Below are 17,902 nucleotides of genomic sequence, written 5' to 3'. Positions count from 1 at the left end.
TTTTCAAATTGAAAGTGTGAAAAAAGTTTTGTGATTGATTCTCTTTTCTTTTTTAGCCTACTGTGTGTGAACGGGAGCTGTGTGTGTTTGCTTTTCAAACCCTGGGAGTAATGAATGAAGCTGCTGATGAAATAGCAACTGGAGCTCAGGTAGTAACATAGGATACTAATTCTTTCTTATTTTGCTTTGAAAAATTGTTCCAGTCCACTAGTTATCTTCATTCTGCTATTCTTTGGGGGAAATTTTTGATAACTTCTTGTTAAGTGACAAACTGGCATTTGATATTTTTAAATATAAACTAAATGTTCTCTCTTCATCTAATGTGTGTTTTGTCATTTTGCAATTGCCAAGGAGAGAAATTAAGCCAACTTTCTATTGTATGAAAAATAATTGTAATTTCTTCTTACATGGTGGAGATATTGAAACCCTCATGCATGTTTTATGTAAAATTTATTTGCAAAGATATACTGCTATAAAATGGAAGCTAATTTATTTTTAAAACTTAGGTGAAAAGATAAGAGGCCCAATATGTAATAGAAAGAGAACATTCAGTTTTACAGTAGCAGTGTTTGAGATAGAAAGAAAAGCAATCCATCAAAATGTCAAGGTTCTTTTTTCCCCTTAGAGAACCTGACTAAACTACTAATTCATCTGTAAGAAAAAAAAAAATCAAAGAAAACCTCTAAAAATTAATGAACATTAATTAAGAGAGTCTAGACCAACCACATACAGAAACATATTATATGCTATGCTCTAACGTTTTAACAAAATATAGTATTGGCCAAGAGTGGTATGGCAGATCAATGGCAGATTGTCCCCAAAATTGATCAGATTATAAAGAAGTTTAATATATGTTAAAGTAGGTATCACCTCCTCACTTACTAAAGAGTTATTTAATAAGTGAAGTGGAAACAAAGGCCCTTAACAGGGGATTGAATTGGTTTAGCGCTTTACCTTACACAGCGTGTAAAAACAAATTCCAGATAGCTTAATGAATACCTAGTTTAAAAAAAATTATATACCAAGACAAACTATAGGACAGTAAAATGGAGCATGCACAACATGAAGCGGTGCATCAGGCTTATGAAGGCACAACAGTTAAGTAATACAGATAATACCCTATAGCTTGGGAATGTGCGCATCCGTGAGCCTCGTCATTTCACTGATTAGAACTGTGATTTATCCGCCTGATGAAATATTTAGGGCAATATTTTTCATCTAATAAAGTATAAATAAAAGCAAACACAAACAGCAGAATATTAGTTTTATATGATGTGAAAAAAATGATTCCATGATTAAAATAGTCTTCTAAACTTTGTATTCTCCGCCCCCAATATGCACACATTTGCATATTAAAGGCTCTGACCTTAACTAAAACTAAGACAACAGCTAGCCTATACTTAGAGGGTTACTAAAATGCGTCTGACCATGCAGAGTCTTTTTCTTTTTCATCCTTCTTTTTTAAACGTGAAAGGTTTTCTTGTCCCTTGGAAATAATATTGCTAAAAAGAAAAAAAAGGCACTTTAATATACGTGATATTTATAGCTATGTAAAAATATTAAAACCTTACAAGGATATGTTGCATAAATATACACACGTGTATATTTATATAGATTTATGTATATGCATGCATATCAAAAATTCTTCAAGCAGTATACTTAAAAATTACAAATTTTACTGTATGCAGCTTTCCCTTTAAAAAAGAAATAAAAGGATAGAAATAGTAAATGATCAATTAGAAGGAAAAGTTAGTATGCTAACAGTATGGTATGTCAATAGAATAATAGTTAGCTTTTTAAAATCCTTGTTACATCTTAAAATTAATAGTTTTGAATAGAAATGAATTTTAAATTATGTAATGATAGATACAAAACACAAGTATTTGATCAGCTCAATTTAGTGATTTAATTCTAAAGATCAATATCCAAGGATCAGAAAGTTTAATAATTCTACTCCAAAGACAGCATTTTTTTCACACTTTATTTCTTAAAACATGTTCCCCAGTATTCTGGTCATAATTCTAAAGATTAAAACAAAAAGAAACCACCTCAGTAGTCTCATTGCCTCAGTTTAGCCCCACATTTTAAAGTGGTGCTCTGGGGTCTGCAAAGACATTCCTCAGGACCACTGCAGGGGACTCACCTGAACAACAGTGTCCTGTGGAACAAACAGCTGCCATTCCAGCGCCCCAGATACTACTTCAACAGAACAGTTCCATTTTATTTGTTTAGATATTGGGCTCTCATCTAAGATTTTTTTTAAAAATGACTCTTGCAATGTTGGACAGTGATTGGTTTATAATTCTGAATCCTCTTCTTTTTTAGACTACATTGTAGGCTATTCCTCTAGGTGCCTTTCTTAGTCACATGCACTTTCAGTCAGTAGAAGACTAATGACTAAGGACTAAATGTTTCTCATTTGCAAGAGCTTAGTGGCCTTTCTTTCATGTCTGAAAGGGGTGTGGGTGGGAGGGTTGCTCTGCCACTTGAACTGTATAGGTAGTGTAGTGTCCTTTGGAGGCACTTGATTCTGTAAATTTACAGACCTTTTTATCTTTGCTCATCAAATGTCCTAGTTTTTTTCTTTTGCTTAAACTTAGTATTTCTTTGCACTTCCATCCTGAGTATCTTAGTCAACCTCCAAATTGCTTCTTCAATTACATTATTCAGTCAAAGAAGGCAGATATATGAGTGTAACTTGTTGCCTAAGGCATACATTATATATATACTAAGGTACTATTTAGAATCTTTAATTTTAAATTTTGGGAGGGAGGAAATACTTTATTTGGTCCAAAAAACCAAAAAAAAACAAAAAAACAAAAAAACAAAACGGAGTTATAGTTGTGTGCTTGCTTTTATATTTTATTTTCTTTTAATTCTTTTTGTTCCCCCCAAGAGAGTCTCATTCTGTCACCCAGGCCGGAGTGTATTGGTGCGGTCTCAGCTGATTGTAACCTCTGCTCCTGAGTGCAAGCGATTCTCCTGTCTCAGCCTGTGGAGTAGCTGGTATTATAGGTACACACCACTGCACCCAGCTAATTTTTGTATTTTTTTGTAGAGATAGATTGGCCATGTTGGCCAGGCTGGTCTTGAACTCCTGATCTCAAGGGATCCTCCCGCCTCAGCCTCCTGAAGTGCTTGGATTACAGGCATGAGCCCCCATACCCAGACTCTCTTACCTTTTTATTTATTATTTATTTATTTTTGAGATAGGGTCTCACTGTGTTGTCCAAGCTGGTCTTGAACTCCTGGGCTCAAGTGGTCCTCCTGCCTCTGCCTCCCAAAGTGCTGGGATTACAGGTGTGAGTCACCACGCCCAGCCTTTTATTTTTTAAAGTGAATGTTTTAGTCCATGAAAATTTAGAAAAATTAAGATATGCAAAGGAATATGAATCCAAATTGTATTATAAATGCTTTTCTTCTGAAAAAGTTTAATGCTAGTTTCTGTAACAGATAAACCATAAAATCACAGCAGCTTAACATGGTAGCATTTTGTCATTCACACACTAGAGTTAGAATGTTTGATGGGCCACTTTCCGTGTGGTGACTGAGGAAACTGGACCCCTTCCATCATGTGGCCCTGCTGTCTTTACTATATGGCATATAGTAGAGAAAGTGAAAAAGGCATAGCTTTCTTCAAATCAGGTCAGCCCCTTTCCACGCATCTTCTGGTGAAAGCCAGTCATAAGACCTTATTCAGATCAGATGCAAAGGTGGAAACATCCCTTGCTGAGCAGCTGCTTCTAAGCATTAGCTCTTTGTCCTGGAAGTGAGCAAGGAGTTTGAAACTTTGGTGCATGCCATGTAATTGTGCCACAGTCGTTACACTTTTTAAATTAAAGTTAGGCGAGGACATATAAGAATAGACATATTCTACCAATTACATTTACTCCCATTATTACATTATAATTTACTTCAATACACTAGTAAAGATATTGTTCAAAAATACATGGACTTTTATAAAGCTTCAATTGCATAGTAGGACATAATTTTTAAAGGGTTTTAGTGAGAGTGTATCCATCTGTGCCATTCCCCTTCTCCCTACAAGGTCTCAGAAAAGGCTATGTTATCTTACTGATTCTTCTTTGTCAGGAGTTCTTGTTTGGGTTTTCATTAGAGAACAGATAATGCTGAAAACAATCTGTATCGGGGTTAATGTGCATCTGTAGTGTAGAAGGAATGTGAGTGTGGGAGAGGAAAACAAAAAGGAGGGTGTTATTATGTCCTTATTATGTTTATTGCTTGGAATATAACTTCTCTCACACACACACACACACACACACACACACACAGTATGCGTGTATTTATATACAGGCACATAAATAGTGTGTCAGGAACATTAGCTGTTTACATTCTAATGTTTTCTGAGTGTGCCTTGTGGATATGCATGTCTGTGTACTCAGGGCATGTTATGTCTGGTGCCTTGTGTGTTGATTGCTAATTATTTTAGGTCACTGGAAATTCTGGATGCTGTGATTGGGTGGGTGTGTTTTGTGAGTACCCATGCAACATGAACCCTATGTTATTAGGTCACAATACTTCTCTCTTCAAAGCAGGGTAATAAAAAATTGGCCCACTCTTACTGTGCATTTTTTGAATGCCTGTCTAAAAACTGTCTAGAAATAGCTTTCCTTTTAAAGATATATGTATATATATTTAAAGCCTGCTGCTTCCTCATTAAGTCACTTGTATTCACACTGTAGATAAGTCTGTTCAGGTTAACTCCCATTATTTAGACAGTATCAGTTTTCTTTATTAGGTGTCCAGAATGTATTTTTTTGAGGACTGGAAAGAGGAGCTATGCTTTAAGACTGCTATGTAGTACTACCTCTTAGTAGATTGTGCAGAAGAATCACAGGCTAACATAGGAGTGCAGCCATCGTCTTTAGCCAATCAAAGGTCATTGGTGGCATTTGACAGAGGAGAATAGGAAAAGGTGAGATGATATCAGGCAGTTTGCTTCCTGGAGCATGCCAAAGTCTTTTACTGCACGTGGGGCTTCCTAAACCTGCTACAGTTTCTCCCCAGATGGTCACATGTCTCCTTCCTGGGCCCCACACAGTTCTCTGTTGAGATTCACCACCCTTCCTAGACACTCTAAAACAGTTACCCCTTCTGCATTATTCTCTAGTGCCTAATTAAATTTTTTATAACATTTAACAGTACCGGAAATCCTACTGAATCATCTCTTGTTTAACTGATATTTTATTATGTATCTTCTGCCTTAGAATGTAAAGTTCACCAGAGCAGGGACTTGTCTGTCTTGTGCCTTGTCTTACCATAGGGCCTAGAACAATGCTAGCATATAATGTGTGCCCTTGAAAATGAGATACTAACCTGTGAGTAATGAGAGGCAGGACATGTTTGTTATTTTAAATTGATGGTCAAGTTTGGTCAAATGTGGTCTGAAGTCTTGAATTACTCATTTGAGAGATTGGTAGCAGCCCTGGATCCTCCTCATTAACTTCTGCTACCTTGAGAGGGAGAAACAATTGCAAAGCACTGGATAAAACTTGAAGAGTAGTAACTGTCTTATGTGTATATTTCAAGGTGGTAGATCTGCTAGTATCCATGTGTAGGTCTGCGTTGGAATCTCCTAGAAAAGTTGTGATTTTCGAGCCATATCCTTCTGTGGTAGATCCTAATGATCCTCAGATGTTGGCCTTCAACCCCAGGGTGAGTTATTATCCTGGCACATCAATCACAAAATTTTCTTTAACAATAACAACAAAATTGAGATTGTAGTCTCATTAGGTTTCCTCTTTCTGTCGAAATCTCTATCTCATCAAGCATATTCATGACTATTTTAATTTCATCATATGTTTTTGGGGATTCGGCTTATATAAACTCATTTTAATTTTAAAGATCATGGGTAAAGGGACAAGTTTTCCTTTCTTTTCTTCATTCTCACTTCAACCCTCCTTTCTTCTTTCCCCTCTTACCCCGCAGCTATCTGACGGTTAGTGAAAGTTTAGTTCATGTTGTTGATGGACCTGCCTTTCTTAAGGAAGCAATTTTATAAATGTTCCTGAAGATAAGGCAGAATCCTTTTGAAATTACAAAACTTTCAAATTGCGTAAGAGCTAAAATTGCCTTAGTTTCTATTACTACTCAGCTTGAAATAATTTTGTAGAAACAACTGTATAAAATTTTCTTGGAAGAACTTTCTTCTTCATAAATGGCAACAGTGCACATATTTAGATCTTGCTTGAAAACAAATTGTCAGCTTCATGACTCTATGCTATCATTTGCACACTCTCAGCCATACTCTTTTGTTAACAATATTCCAATCAAAAGAAAATAAAAGCAAATGTGAGATTTGAAGTGAGTTTTTGTACTTTAGAAGAATTCTATGCTGACTTTATTCATTATGGCTTAGTGTTTTAGTAGTGAAAACCCGAATCAGGAGCCCCATAACTTTTTTTGTGTTTTTAGATTTTTCTTCCATGGCTAAATATGATTTTGTATACTTATAGAAGGATTAGCATTGTTTTCTCTGTTTCTTCCCTCTGACTGAAGTCCATGAGCCATCTTACTATAGTCTTCCCTCTTGAGTACACATAACAGTAATTGCTTTCAAATTGACCCCATTGGAAAATTCACATATGAAACTAATATTTCTCTAGTGATATGTAGACTTGCAACAACTTATAAGCAAATGCTGTTTTTTAACATCACTTTTTCATTAAACAGAAAAAGAACTATGATCGAGTAATGAAAGCACTGGATAGCATAACTTCTATCAGAGAAATGACGCAAGTAAGTATGTCATCTGGTCTTGTATGGTAGTACATTTTTAAAATGTCTGAGAGTTCTAGCTATGTAGTGAAATGTAGACTTTTCTATTGTATTGGGTATAATTAAAATCATTTCAAAATCTGTGTTGTATTGAGATGTTTTAATTAAATCACACCAGTGTATTATCATGTAACACGGTGACTTCAGGAAACTTAAGTGAATAATTATAATCATAATTATACTTACCAAACTCAGGCAAGAGCCTTGGGTACATGTAGACATGTCGGGATATTTTAAAGGCAAAGGTTAAATCTGGTACCATCTTCCTGGACTATCAGTTTTAATTGATGGTAGCAATTTCAAAACATTATTTGAGTATTAAAATAAAATCAGAAATGTTCTTTAAAATGGAAATTTTTCCATAAATATTTTATATAACACAAAATCCCAGAACCACTTTGGAAGATGCCAGACTGCTGTAGAGTATGGGTTTATGTTTTTGGTCATTGAGGGAGGCTTTGGTGGAAATGTTTGATGAGGAAGGATTGGGGTTTGTTATGAAAATCTTAACACATCCCTGGGCTATAACCAAGCACTTGGAAAAGCACACACTGTTCAATTATTGAGGCCCTTCCACTGCCAAAGACTTGGAGAGAGGTTAACTCATCATTGTAAGTAGAAATTAATCCGAGATTAACAACACACACAGATTATGTGTGCAGCTTGCATGTAGTGGTTTCAAGGCTTGCATTGCCCTAGAGTCCCTTGCAGGCTTATAATGAGTATTACCCTGGGTCCTTTATTTTCTCTGGGGAGGGAATAGTGGGATCCTCCTGTCCCAGGGCTCACTAAGTTACTGTGCTGCTTTCTCTCCCCACACTACCAACCCCTAGAGTCATCTCTACTCCTCTATAGGAAGACAGTATTCAAAAAGTACATTTTTGCATTTCCATTTTGATTCTTTTGATCATCATTTATTCATGTAGTCAAATATTCATTCATTCACTCAATAAATAGTGTGTGTCTGGCAAATAGTAAGCAAGAGATCCTTTAATTCACAGATGCTATTATTTGCTTAAAAAACCACCTTCCCTTCGGGTTGTTTTTCTATGCCAGTACCTTTCTGTATTATCTGAATTCCTTCTCAGACAAGCAATCCTTATTTGCATAGGGAAAGAAAACAATAAAATGCATTTCCACTTAGGAGAAAAAAAGAACATATTGCAATATCTTACACAAAGTTATATAAACATTTTTAGTCATGAAAAAGAATTTGGTAGAAGGTATTTATACTATACCCTAGACCCTGATTATTCTGGGATTTAAAAATAGCTACCAACTCTGACTCTGGGATCAGCTCTGTGCCAAAAACTGCTTTCTTTATTCCGGGTCATGTGTAAGCTATTTTAATAGGAGGCAATATAGACGATTGAGCCTCAGCCTAGGAAGTTAGAGGCCAACATCGTATAACTGACTTGTCACTGAATGTGGCCTGTGACCTTGGCGAGTTGCTTAATTGCTTGGTGCTTCACTGTCAAGGTGGAAATAGTGCTGCTGCACCCTCTTTCAGTGTGTACTTCCTAGGGATGCTCTCAGGGTTTATCCTGTCATATTCTTTAAACCTTTCTGAATAAACACAACATTATACTGTGCTGTTTTCTAGAATGTACTGTCCTATACATGGCCCTAAATTGTCACAGAGAGATTGCTTTTTGTTTTGTGAAATGGTTGTCTGGGTAAATCCCATTAAACACTTTTTAGAGAAGGGTTTGTCTTAGGTAAATTGTGCCCAGTTTTTTAATGTAAAGATCTATACCTAAGTCTGGACCTTCAGATATGAGCATGAGTGTAGCTCTCACAAGCTTTGCTTTAATATTAATTATCAGTTAAAACGGTCATTGTCAAAGAGAATCTTTACAGGACACGTGTAAAGGTGATAAGACAGATTTATTCAGAGCACTGCATAGGGGAGAGAGACTGCAGCATAAACTGAACTCAACTCCAGGTTTTTAAAGGCAGAGGAGAGGAAGCAAAAGGGGCTACAAGTAAGCAAAAAGGCAAGGAAAAGAAGACGGGACTAGGAGAGTGACGTAAAAATGGAAAGATACAAAAGGGGATAAGTGGAGAATTACCAAAAATGGTTTGGTAAAGTGGGCTGGTACAATATACATTTTGTGGTTTGGCCGCATCGTGTTTTCTTGAGCAGAAACTCAACAGGGCACTGGCGAGTGGTCATCTGTAGAGACATAGCCTCGCGTAAATGGAAGCTAGGCTGGAATCTGGACAAGTCTTTTAACACAGTGTTTGGGCAAGTCATTTTTGTGGCATGGAAGCTCATGGTTCCCATCATCTTGGGAGAAAAGGCTACAGTAATTGTTGCTGTTCCCATGTTAAGTCCACAGATTTTTAAATCTTACTAGATTAGGCATATTGTTCTGTCTGATTTTCCTGTTGTAAAAAGGGAAAAAGGAATTTTTATGAAAAATCAAAAGTATAATGACTTTTTTTTCAGGCACCTTATCTGGAAATCAAGAAGCAGATGGATAAACAGGACCCCCTTGCTCATCCCTTACTGCAATGGTATAAAATTTTAGTTTTTATTGTAATGAAGACAGCATCATTTTTTACTGCTTGCTTTAAGAGGAAAAAAAAAAAAGGCTGTCTTACAAATCCTGCAGTGCTACAGTTCTACAAGCTTATGAGACCTGGTGATTTTACAACCTGAGAGTCCTTAATGACTCTCACTTTAATTAAATCTTATACATCACAAGGGGAGGAGAATGCTGTTGCCCGCACTGCCCGGGATAAATAGTGCATTTGACAGCAGTTTGCCTGTAGTTTTAAAAGATGTGATTAACTAGATTATGTGGCAGAGGCATTTTGGTTCATTTAATTTTCTAGTTCAGTGAGGACTAAGTGATCAAACTCAGTGTTTCAACCTTTATTATTGAAATCTTTCTAATCTAAAATAAATGTTTTTATATGTTGTTCCCTCAACAAGGGCAGTATGAATATGATTAACTCTTTGCTTGCTCACTGCAGAAGATGCATAGTTTCAGAGTGAGCCAAGTGATGGATATAGTGTTAGCCCAGCATGAATTTTAGAAGGAGGGCTAGACTATGAAGAGGAAAGGTGGTTTGAGAAGTCACCTTGCTGTGATGCCCATTTCAATCTTTTACTTCAAATAATTTCTCCTCTTGTTTCTAATTTGCAAAATGAAGACACTAGTTTCTACTCAGCATTCCTTATAATAGGTTTTATATACATGTCTCTTTGAAGTAACTTTGAAAACTCCAACTCTGTGAGATTTACCATACAGAAATACAAATATGAGACTTGTAAGAGGTTGATATGATAGAGCACTTATTTCATGCTATGACCAGGAAGTATTTGTAAAGGTGGGAAGAGGCAAAAGAACCTGGCTTGCTCAAGATTCTGATTACTTAGCTTTCACTTTATTAAAATTTGGTTATACACATTTAATTTAGCTTAACAAGATTATAACAAAAATTAAATATAGAAGCCTTCCCTCTTTGTATATGTTATGATCTGTTACTAAATTCTCATACATTAAGTAAAATAACACTAAATCTCCATTGTAACCTTTAAGTTTTTCTCATTGTTACATTCAGATTGAAGGTAAAAATTGCAAGTATCTAGTTGCTTTCTTTTTTCCTTCAAGTATCCCTAAGAGGGCAAGAACACAGCCCAGCCTCAGCACAGCTGACCCTCAAAACTGCAGAATTCTAGGGATCAGGCTGGAGCCCAGTGTGGGACACTGGAGGAGAGTTGGAGTCCCAGCACCCCCACCCCACTATGACCTTCCCCCTCTCTGGGAGGGCAAGGGGCAGAGTCCCTTCTTCCATCCACCTGCCAAGAGATTCCTCTTCCCTAGGGCACCACAACACGAAGACTGGCAGCCTACCCTCTCCAGTCCAAAGGCCACTCTTGAGGGGTTGTTCTAATTAGAGCACATTCCCTCTCTGAAGGGATTTCATCTTAGGGAATGCACTAGATGCCAAATCCTTGGAGATGCTCTGGTCTCCAGGAAGGTATGTGTCCAAGAGTCCTAGGCACCCCATAGTCCTAGGGAGGAAGGGGTATGTCAGCAGGCCATAGGAATCTTCCCTCTTTTGCATGGCCAGTTCCTGTGGGCCCACTCTGCCTTCAGATTAACTTTTAATTCTGGTGATCATTTCCTTCAGCTTGTTAGTTACTCTTTTTTCAAGATAAAGAGAGTCTACCAAAACTTGGTGTACTTTTCCCTACTTATTTTATGTGCTGAAAGTTCATAAAGCAGTTCCTTTTAGATACTTGGATTTAATTTTTTTTAATTGCAGTGTCTACCTATGTTGGATTTTTATATATAAACCACTGTGTATATCAGCTCAAAGAGATCCTCAAACATTTAAAGAAAAAGCGTCTTCATGAGAACTTATCCTTAATTTAAGCAGTGAAAGAGAGGAACAAAAGAAGCAGATCCATGAATCACTGCTCATCTTTGTATTTGGATTATCTTTATTTGAAAGTACATTCAGAAATATTCAAATGTTCATTTTGCTGATACTTGAGATTGTGCTTATTAAAAACTATGTCTTAGGATTTAGGAAACTACTTCCTAGTGTGTTTTCTCAGATTAAAATATTACCTTTTTTGTTATATAAGCTCTTTAAATTGTTTCAAGAAGCAAACCTAAATTATGCAACTAAATGAAATTATTTGTAAGTTTAGTTTACAGAAGAGCAAAAATAAGTTTTAATCACTTGCCAACTAAGAAAAAGAACTTTAAATATATTTGGCATATGTTTGTGACTAATGGATCATTTTAATTTCAGGGTGATATCAAGTAATAGGTCACATATTGTGAAACTACCAGTTAACAGGGTAAGTTGTGTTTTTACATATGCATACAGAAATGGGAGGAGTCCTTATCATTTGGGAGAAGTGACCTTGTGATGTTTAGGCAGTCTCTCCAAGAACTGAATAAAACCAGGTTAAATCTAATTATTTAGGTTGAAATAGCTGTTTGTTCACTAACTCCAAGCCTTTCCAAGATAACAAATTCATATTCAGGCTGTTTCAAGTAAATAAAAACATCAATATAAAATCATTAGTCATTCCACAAGCAATAGAAAAATACTATATGGAGATTGATCAGAAGGAAGTTAATGTGCTTTGTAATCACTACCAGTTTCATGTTGGCACATTTCCACTTTTCTAGAGCTGAGAAGCTATTGACCTCAGCTTACTTACCAGCCTGGTAAGCTTAAAAAATAATAATTTGTAAAAAGCTATTAGACTCTGGGGGTCCAAAGTGGCTCCCGCCGGAGGTCATGGCGCTCGCGAAGGCGAGGTCATCAGTTCAAGGCTAACCTGAGCAACCTCATAAAGCTCAAACTGATTGGCAAAAAAAAAAGCTATTAGACTCTGAATTTCAATTCTGATCATTACCTAAGAACTATATTAAAAATCTCATTTTCGCCATCTATGAGTCTCTAAATGTAAGATTCCTATGTGCTATTTTCCTGTATAACTATATTCCTAAGAGAAAGGGAGACACTTAGAAGATGTCATCAAGCTATTAATCCAAAAGATTCTGCTTTTCATTTCTTTCCATGACCAAGGGGGAGACTATATTTGAATGTAGGCAAAAATTCCCAATTTTATAAATATATGTAAATAAAGTGTAGTGAGAATTTTCTCAGTTTATAAACTTTTCTGCTTAGCAAACTCCAGAATATTTCCCCAGTTGAATAGCTAGTATATACTTAGGGACTCAGTAATAAAAGTCTTAAAAGAAATGTAATTAAGAAGGCAGATCTGCTTCAATATGATTGCATACTGTATTCCAGAGCTAAATATAAATGACTTTGGATTGTCTGTTTCCTATTCCTTTCCCATTAGCTCAAAGAATTATTCTTCGTATTTGTAATTTCATGTGACTTATTATTTATGTCAAGTTTTAAAAAAACTTATACAAATTAGCTTGCTAATGTGGTTAGTGTTAAATTACTATAGTTTGAAAGTGGGTAACTCTTAAACCAATAAAATTTGCAATTGTCTTCAGCCTGAATAGATGTTAAGTTTTACATGTTTTTGTTGTTATTTTAAATGGCAGCAATTGAAGTTTATGCACACACCGCATCAGTTCCTTCTTCTCAGCAGTCCACCAGCCAAAGAATCCAATTTTAGAGCTGCTAAAAAACTCTTTGGAAGCACCTTTGCATTTCAGTGAGTAAGGCTTAATGTTAATGGGGGTGTGCTCCACCCAGTTTTCCAGAGATGTATGGGGAAGATATCACTGTCTTTCAGTGAAAAGTCATTCATGTTGAATAGTCAACTACATAATACTTGATTTGGCAATCCAGAACCTTCAGAAGGCATCATGACTTACTATGTTGTGACCCATTTTGAAGATAACTAATTTTCTGGTTTTGCTTTTTCCTTTCCATTTTTTTTAGTGGCTCACACATTGAAAACTGGCACTCCATCCTGAGGAATGGTCTGGTTGTTGCTTCTAATACACGATTGCAGGTAAATTTTCCGAATGCTTTAATAAGACCTCATTCTTCGTCAGAATTGAGATTCAGTAAGCAACTCTGTTCTTAGGTTTTTACTTGCAAAAGAGGGAGCTTGTGAGCTTCAAAACATTATATGGAATTTTTAGTAGGCATACTAGACCTGAAGCAGAAGTCATCTATACGCAATGATCTAAACCCAAAATGGATCATACAATGAAAAGAAAAGAGAAAGCCTGGTCGCAGTGGCTCATACCTATAATCCCAGCACTTTGGGAGGCTGAGGCAAGCAGATCACTTGAGGCCAGGAGTTCACAACCAGCTTGACCAACATGGCAAAATCCTGTCTCTATTAAAAATACAAAAAGAAAAATTTAGCCAGGTGTGGTAGCGCATGCCTATAATCCAAGCTACTTTGGAGGCTGAGGCAAGAGATTAATTTGACCCCAGGAGGCAAAGGCGAAGGTGACAGTGAGCTGAGATCATACCACTGTACCTCAGCCTGGACAACAGAGCAAGACTGTCTCAAAAAAAAAAAGAAAAAAGAAAGAAAAGAGAGTTTAATTTCTTATGAGGAAACAGTAAAACAAATCACACTTTTAACTTAAGTAGAAAAACATTATCATGCACAAAGTAAAATCATACAGGCATTCTATCTGTTAATTCAATGTACGTTTCTTGAGTACTGGGCCTCCATATGCATGCTTTTAGATAATAAAATGTAGAAATAAGTGAAGTCGAGATTGGATACTAGAGAGCCATCTGATACCTGCCTTTGCGACTCCAAGACAGTACGTGGTGTTAATAGCATATCGTGGCTGTCATCTTCATCTTTATTTATGCCTTTCATCCTGCAGATTTCACTTCACTCTCACGCAGCTGAATTTATTTGCATCTGACAGCATAGGACATAAGGAGATGAGATGCTTAACTCAGTCACTGGAGCCAGATCTCATATTACGACGACATTTTAGATGATTCAATTAAATGTTAAATGTTAAATGCATTTAGTACTCAGTTCATACTAATAGCATGTGAGGGCCCAGGACGTAGAGATAATAAGAAAGAAGTTTGTTTGTTCTGAGCAGTTTCTTAGACCAGTTGAAGGGTTTCAGTTCATGAAACTTATGTAACTTAAAAAAATGTAACAAAGGATAAGAACAGGATGACAGATAGTGTTCTTTAATGAAAATCTGAGCAGGTCACTTTGTTTATACACCAATATATAAATCCTGATCAAAATGCCTTACTGTGTCTTTCAGACCAAATTTAGTTTCTAAAATTTTAGTTCTATTAAAATAAAGGCCTACTAATATACTTTATAATAAGTGTAATGAGTGACTGTCTTTATTACTGGTAGGATATTTTCCTCTAGATACCATTTTTCATATACAAACTGAATTTTAAGCACAACGATATTAGTACTGTTTTCAAATGAGACCTTGGAATAGAAGCTCTATCATTTTTTTCTAAGACTGAATGTTCTGACATGAAAGTGATTGCCTTCTTTTGTCAAATATTAACAGTTAAACCATAGACAGACCTCTCTCTCTCTCCCCCAATCTTCTCATCTTAGCTCCATGGTGCAATGTATGGAAGTGGAATCTATCTTAGTCCAATGTCAAGCATATCATTTGGTTACTCAGGTAATCCTGTATTTCATTTCTTACCTCAAATTTGTTAGGTTTTAATTTTCTTATTCTTTATACTCCATGCACAGCTTTCTATTGTGCCTTATTAGGTATATTTTTATTAAATTTATTTGCCAAACATGTAAAGCAAAAAACAGAGCTCAATGTCAACATGAATTTATAATACTCTCCCTAGTGTGTAAGACAGAATACATGTTTTGTCAATTAAAAAATATTTTATTTAATATTTCTTACATTTATTCCTTCCACAAATGAATATTGAGACTCTATTATATGCAAAGCACTATGTAGGGCGCTGAGAAGTACACATACATAGTAACTTTAAGTGTAATTCTATATCATGCTAATTTCTTATCTTTGGATTATTATATTATCTATAAAGAAGTTTTGAACATTATGGAAACATTAGAAATAGAAAAACACCCTCAAAATCACCTTTCTTTTTAACAGCTTCTTGGATATTTGGTGAGATTGTAGGGAAAAAATACTTTGGAATAAATTGAAAGCTTGTGCTTTGAAGGAGCCTGATGAATTCAAAATACAGAAAGAATGATCACCAAATTGTTAGCATTAGTTATCCCTGGTAGAATCTGTGATGTTTTCTTCTTTGCACTTTAAGATTTTTGGAATATTTTATAATGTTCAGTATGATATATATAACAACTTACCTATTCTAGTTTAAATATAAAATAGTTATGCTCATTGTAGAGATTCAAGCTACACAGAATTTTTGAAGAGCAAATGAAAATTTTCTCTAGTATACCTTCAGTGTTCTGTGTATTTTCCTTCACACTTTTAAGTGGTTTTATATACATATAACTGCATATGTAATTAGTTTTGCTTGTGTGCTTGTATGTCTGTGTGTGCGATTATACAATCACATTACATGTACGGGAGATGTCATTCACATGGTGTCTGAATGGTAAGTCTTAATATCCTGATGTTATAGGAAAGGATACTTAGAGATCTGATAACTAGCTGAACATTAACGAGAGCTACCTAATTCATTTACCAGAGTTCATGTTCTTCCAGCCATAACAAGTTGTTTCGCAGTGATATGAACCTTGGAATGCTTAAAACTTGATTTATAATTAGAAATACTAAAAGGAAACAGCAACATTGATAAATGCTAAAATGCTTATGAAAAGAAAACTTTAAAAAATTAGAAGGTTGCATGTTAACAAAAAAAGGAAAATTGTGATAAAAACTATATGAAAAATTAAAATATAATTATTTAAGTAATAACTATTGTTGGTCAACAAAGCACTCTAGGACAAAATAACAACTCATTATGCTCATAGATTCTTTGGGTCAGGAATCTGGGGTGGGACTTGGCTAGGTGATTCTTTAGCCTCTTGAAGTACCCGCTGAGTGGCACTCAATTGATGGATGGACTACACTGGCAGGTCTGAGACAGCCTGACTCACATTCAAGAGTTGGGGAATTAGACTCCATCTCTTGGTAGCAAAGAAATACTGTTGCAGTGATCTCTGAAAATAGAATATGCCAAAATAACACTAAGAAAATAAAAACCAGAAGTGTAAAATACTTTAGAGATAGGAAGTGGAATAACAAAGAAGAAATTGATTAAAATCAGTCTCTAAATCTTGCTAAAACAGTACAAAATAAAAAGCTAAGAAATCAGCTTAAATAAATAAATACCTCCTAAGCATAAAGAAAAAACACAGCAAATTATCAAAGTATTGTGATTTTCTGCTTTTTATACTGGTATATAGACACCTTTGATGGGTACATGGGAAGAATCGAGGAAAGGCATAAACTGTGTGAATGGATGTAAAAATCTGTCTGTGTACATGTGCATTTGTCTGGAGAGGGAGTACATAGGGTTTGTCAAATTCTTGAAGGGCTCTTGATCTGAAACAAATGTAAGAGTCACTACAGTAAGATGACATAGCATCTGTAGTTGATTTTGAGGGCTGAAAGGGTAGGGATAAGAGAACAGGACAGCTTCTCTGCATATGTACCCTTTGCTTCTTAGTCAGAATTGTGTTTGAAATGCAAGGTCTTCTCCTCAACCTGTCCCCATCCGCCCCTGGACCTTTCTGGAAGGCCTGGAAAAGTTGAATACTTTGCAAATTGGTAAACAGGCTTTTCCCCATCTTATTAAGCCATTTTCTGAAACAACTACAAAAATCGACACCTACCTTAACTTCTGGTTTAATAATAGATGAACACTTTTTTAAAAAGTATGGATATAAATCTAGCTATTATAAAACAAATATTTATTTTAGTTCTGCTTTTCTGAATTATCCACAGTAAGAAATTATGGCATTTACAGAGTAAGCTAAGATTTGTGACTATCACAGACAAAAAAAACTTAATATAATTTGTCTTAATGAGAAGAAATGTTAAATTCTATGTAGAATTTTTAAGTTATATTAATTTTATGCAGAAGGATTTTTATTCTTGCTTTCAATGCAAGAAAAATAGACTCAGGTACTAAGGGCACAGCCCTTTGTTACTGTCTCTAGCCTGATGTGATCAAACTTTAGCTAGAATGGAACTTTTCATAGTAGGTGGATTGTACTTTGAGCTGCACCAGACACCTTTGTCCCTAAATTATGATTTTGCTGATGTTTTCAGGGATGAACAAGAAACAGAAGGTGTCAGCCAAGGACGAGCCAGCTTCGAGCACTAAAAGCAGCAATGCATCACAGGTGTTGTAGTGACTTGAGTGACTGCTTATGATTAGTGAACTGTGGCCTCATTAACCGTCAGAATTTGGAAAAATAGGCCTTTTAAGTCTGCAAAATTATTTAGTGTGGTCATTACTTAAAAGGAATAAAACTCACTCTGAAATGCAATAACTGAATTACCTCCACACAATGATTATTCAACAGATATTTATTTATCTCCCATTGTAATAGCAGAGATACTCCTAGACAGTAGAATACAGTGATGGCCCAAAGTAGACACATATTCAGTTCTCTTGTAGCCTACATTCTACCGAGGGGTATAAATAAGTAAAATAC

The 17,902-nt window shown here is 35.7% G+C and overlaps 1 protein-coding gene across 3 annotated transcripts in view; it reads left to right on the top strand.

The window, feature by feature from the left end:
- The window catches only part of PARP8 (poly(ADP-ribose) polymerase family member 8), a 181,706-nt gene that overhangs the window by 149,136 nt on the left and 14,668 nt on the right, over positions 1-17,902 (top strand). For 2 of the 3 annotated variants that reach the window (XM_002744994.6, XM_008992086.5), the window contains exons 16-24: positions 57-149; positions 5,551-5,676; positions 6,694-6,759; positions 9,251-9,318; positions 11,575-11,623; positions 12,858-12,970; positions 13,201-13,273; positions 14,834-14,903; positions 17,514-17,587. In XM_002744994.6, the coding sequence (XP_002745040.1) occupies positions 57-149; positions 5,551-5,676; positions 6,694-6,759; positions 9,251-9,318; positions 11,575-11,623; positions 12,858-12,970; positions 13,201-13,273; positions 14,834-14,903; positions 17,514-17,587 (732 nt within the window). The remainder of the gene's footprint in view (positions 1-56; positions 150-5,550; positions 5,677-6,693; positions 6,760-9,250; positions 9,319-11,574; positions 11,624-12,857; positions 12,971-13,200; positions 13,274-14,833; positions 14,904-17,513; positions 17,588-17,902) is intronic. The other variant, XM_035291597.3, reaches the window with a different exon arrangement.

This window comes from Callithrix jacchus, chromosome 2 (genome assembly GCF_049354715.1).
Source record: "Callithrix jacchus isolate 240 chromosome 2, calJac240_pri, whole genome shotgun sequence".
NCBI lineage: Eukaryota > Metazoa > Chordata > Mammalia > Primates > Cebidae > Callithrix > Callithrix jacchus.
The sequence above is the reverse complement of the archived record's forward strand: the minus strand, read 5'-3'. Positions and strand labels throughout refer to the sequence as shown.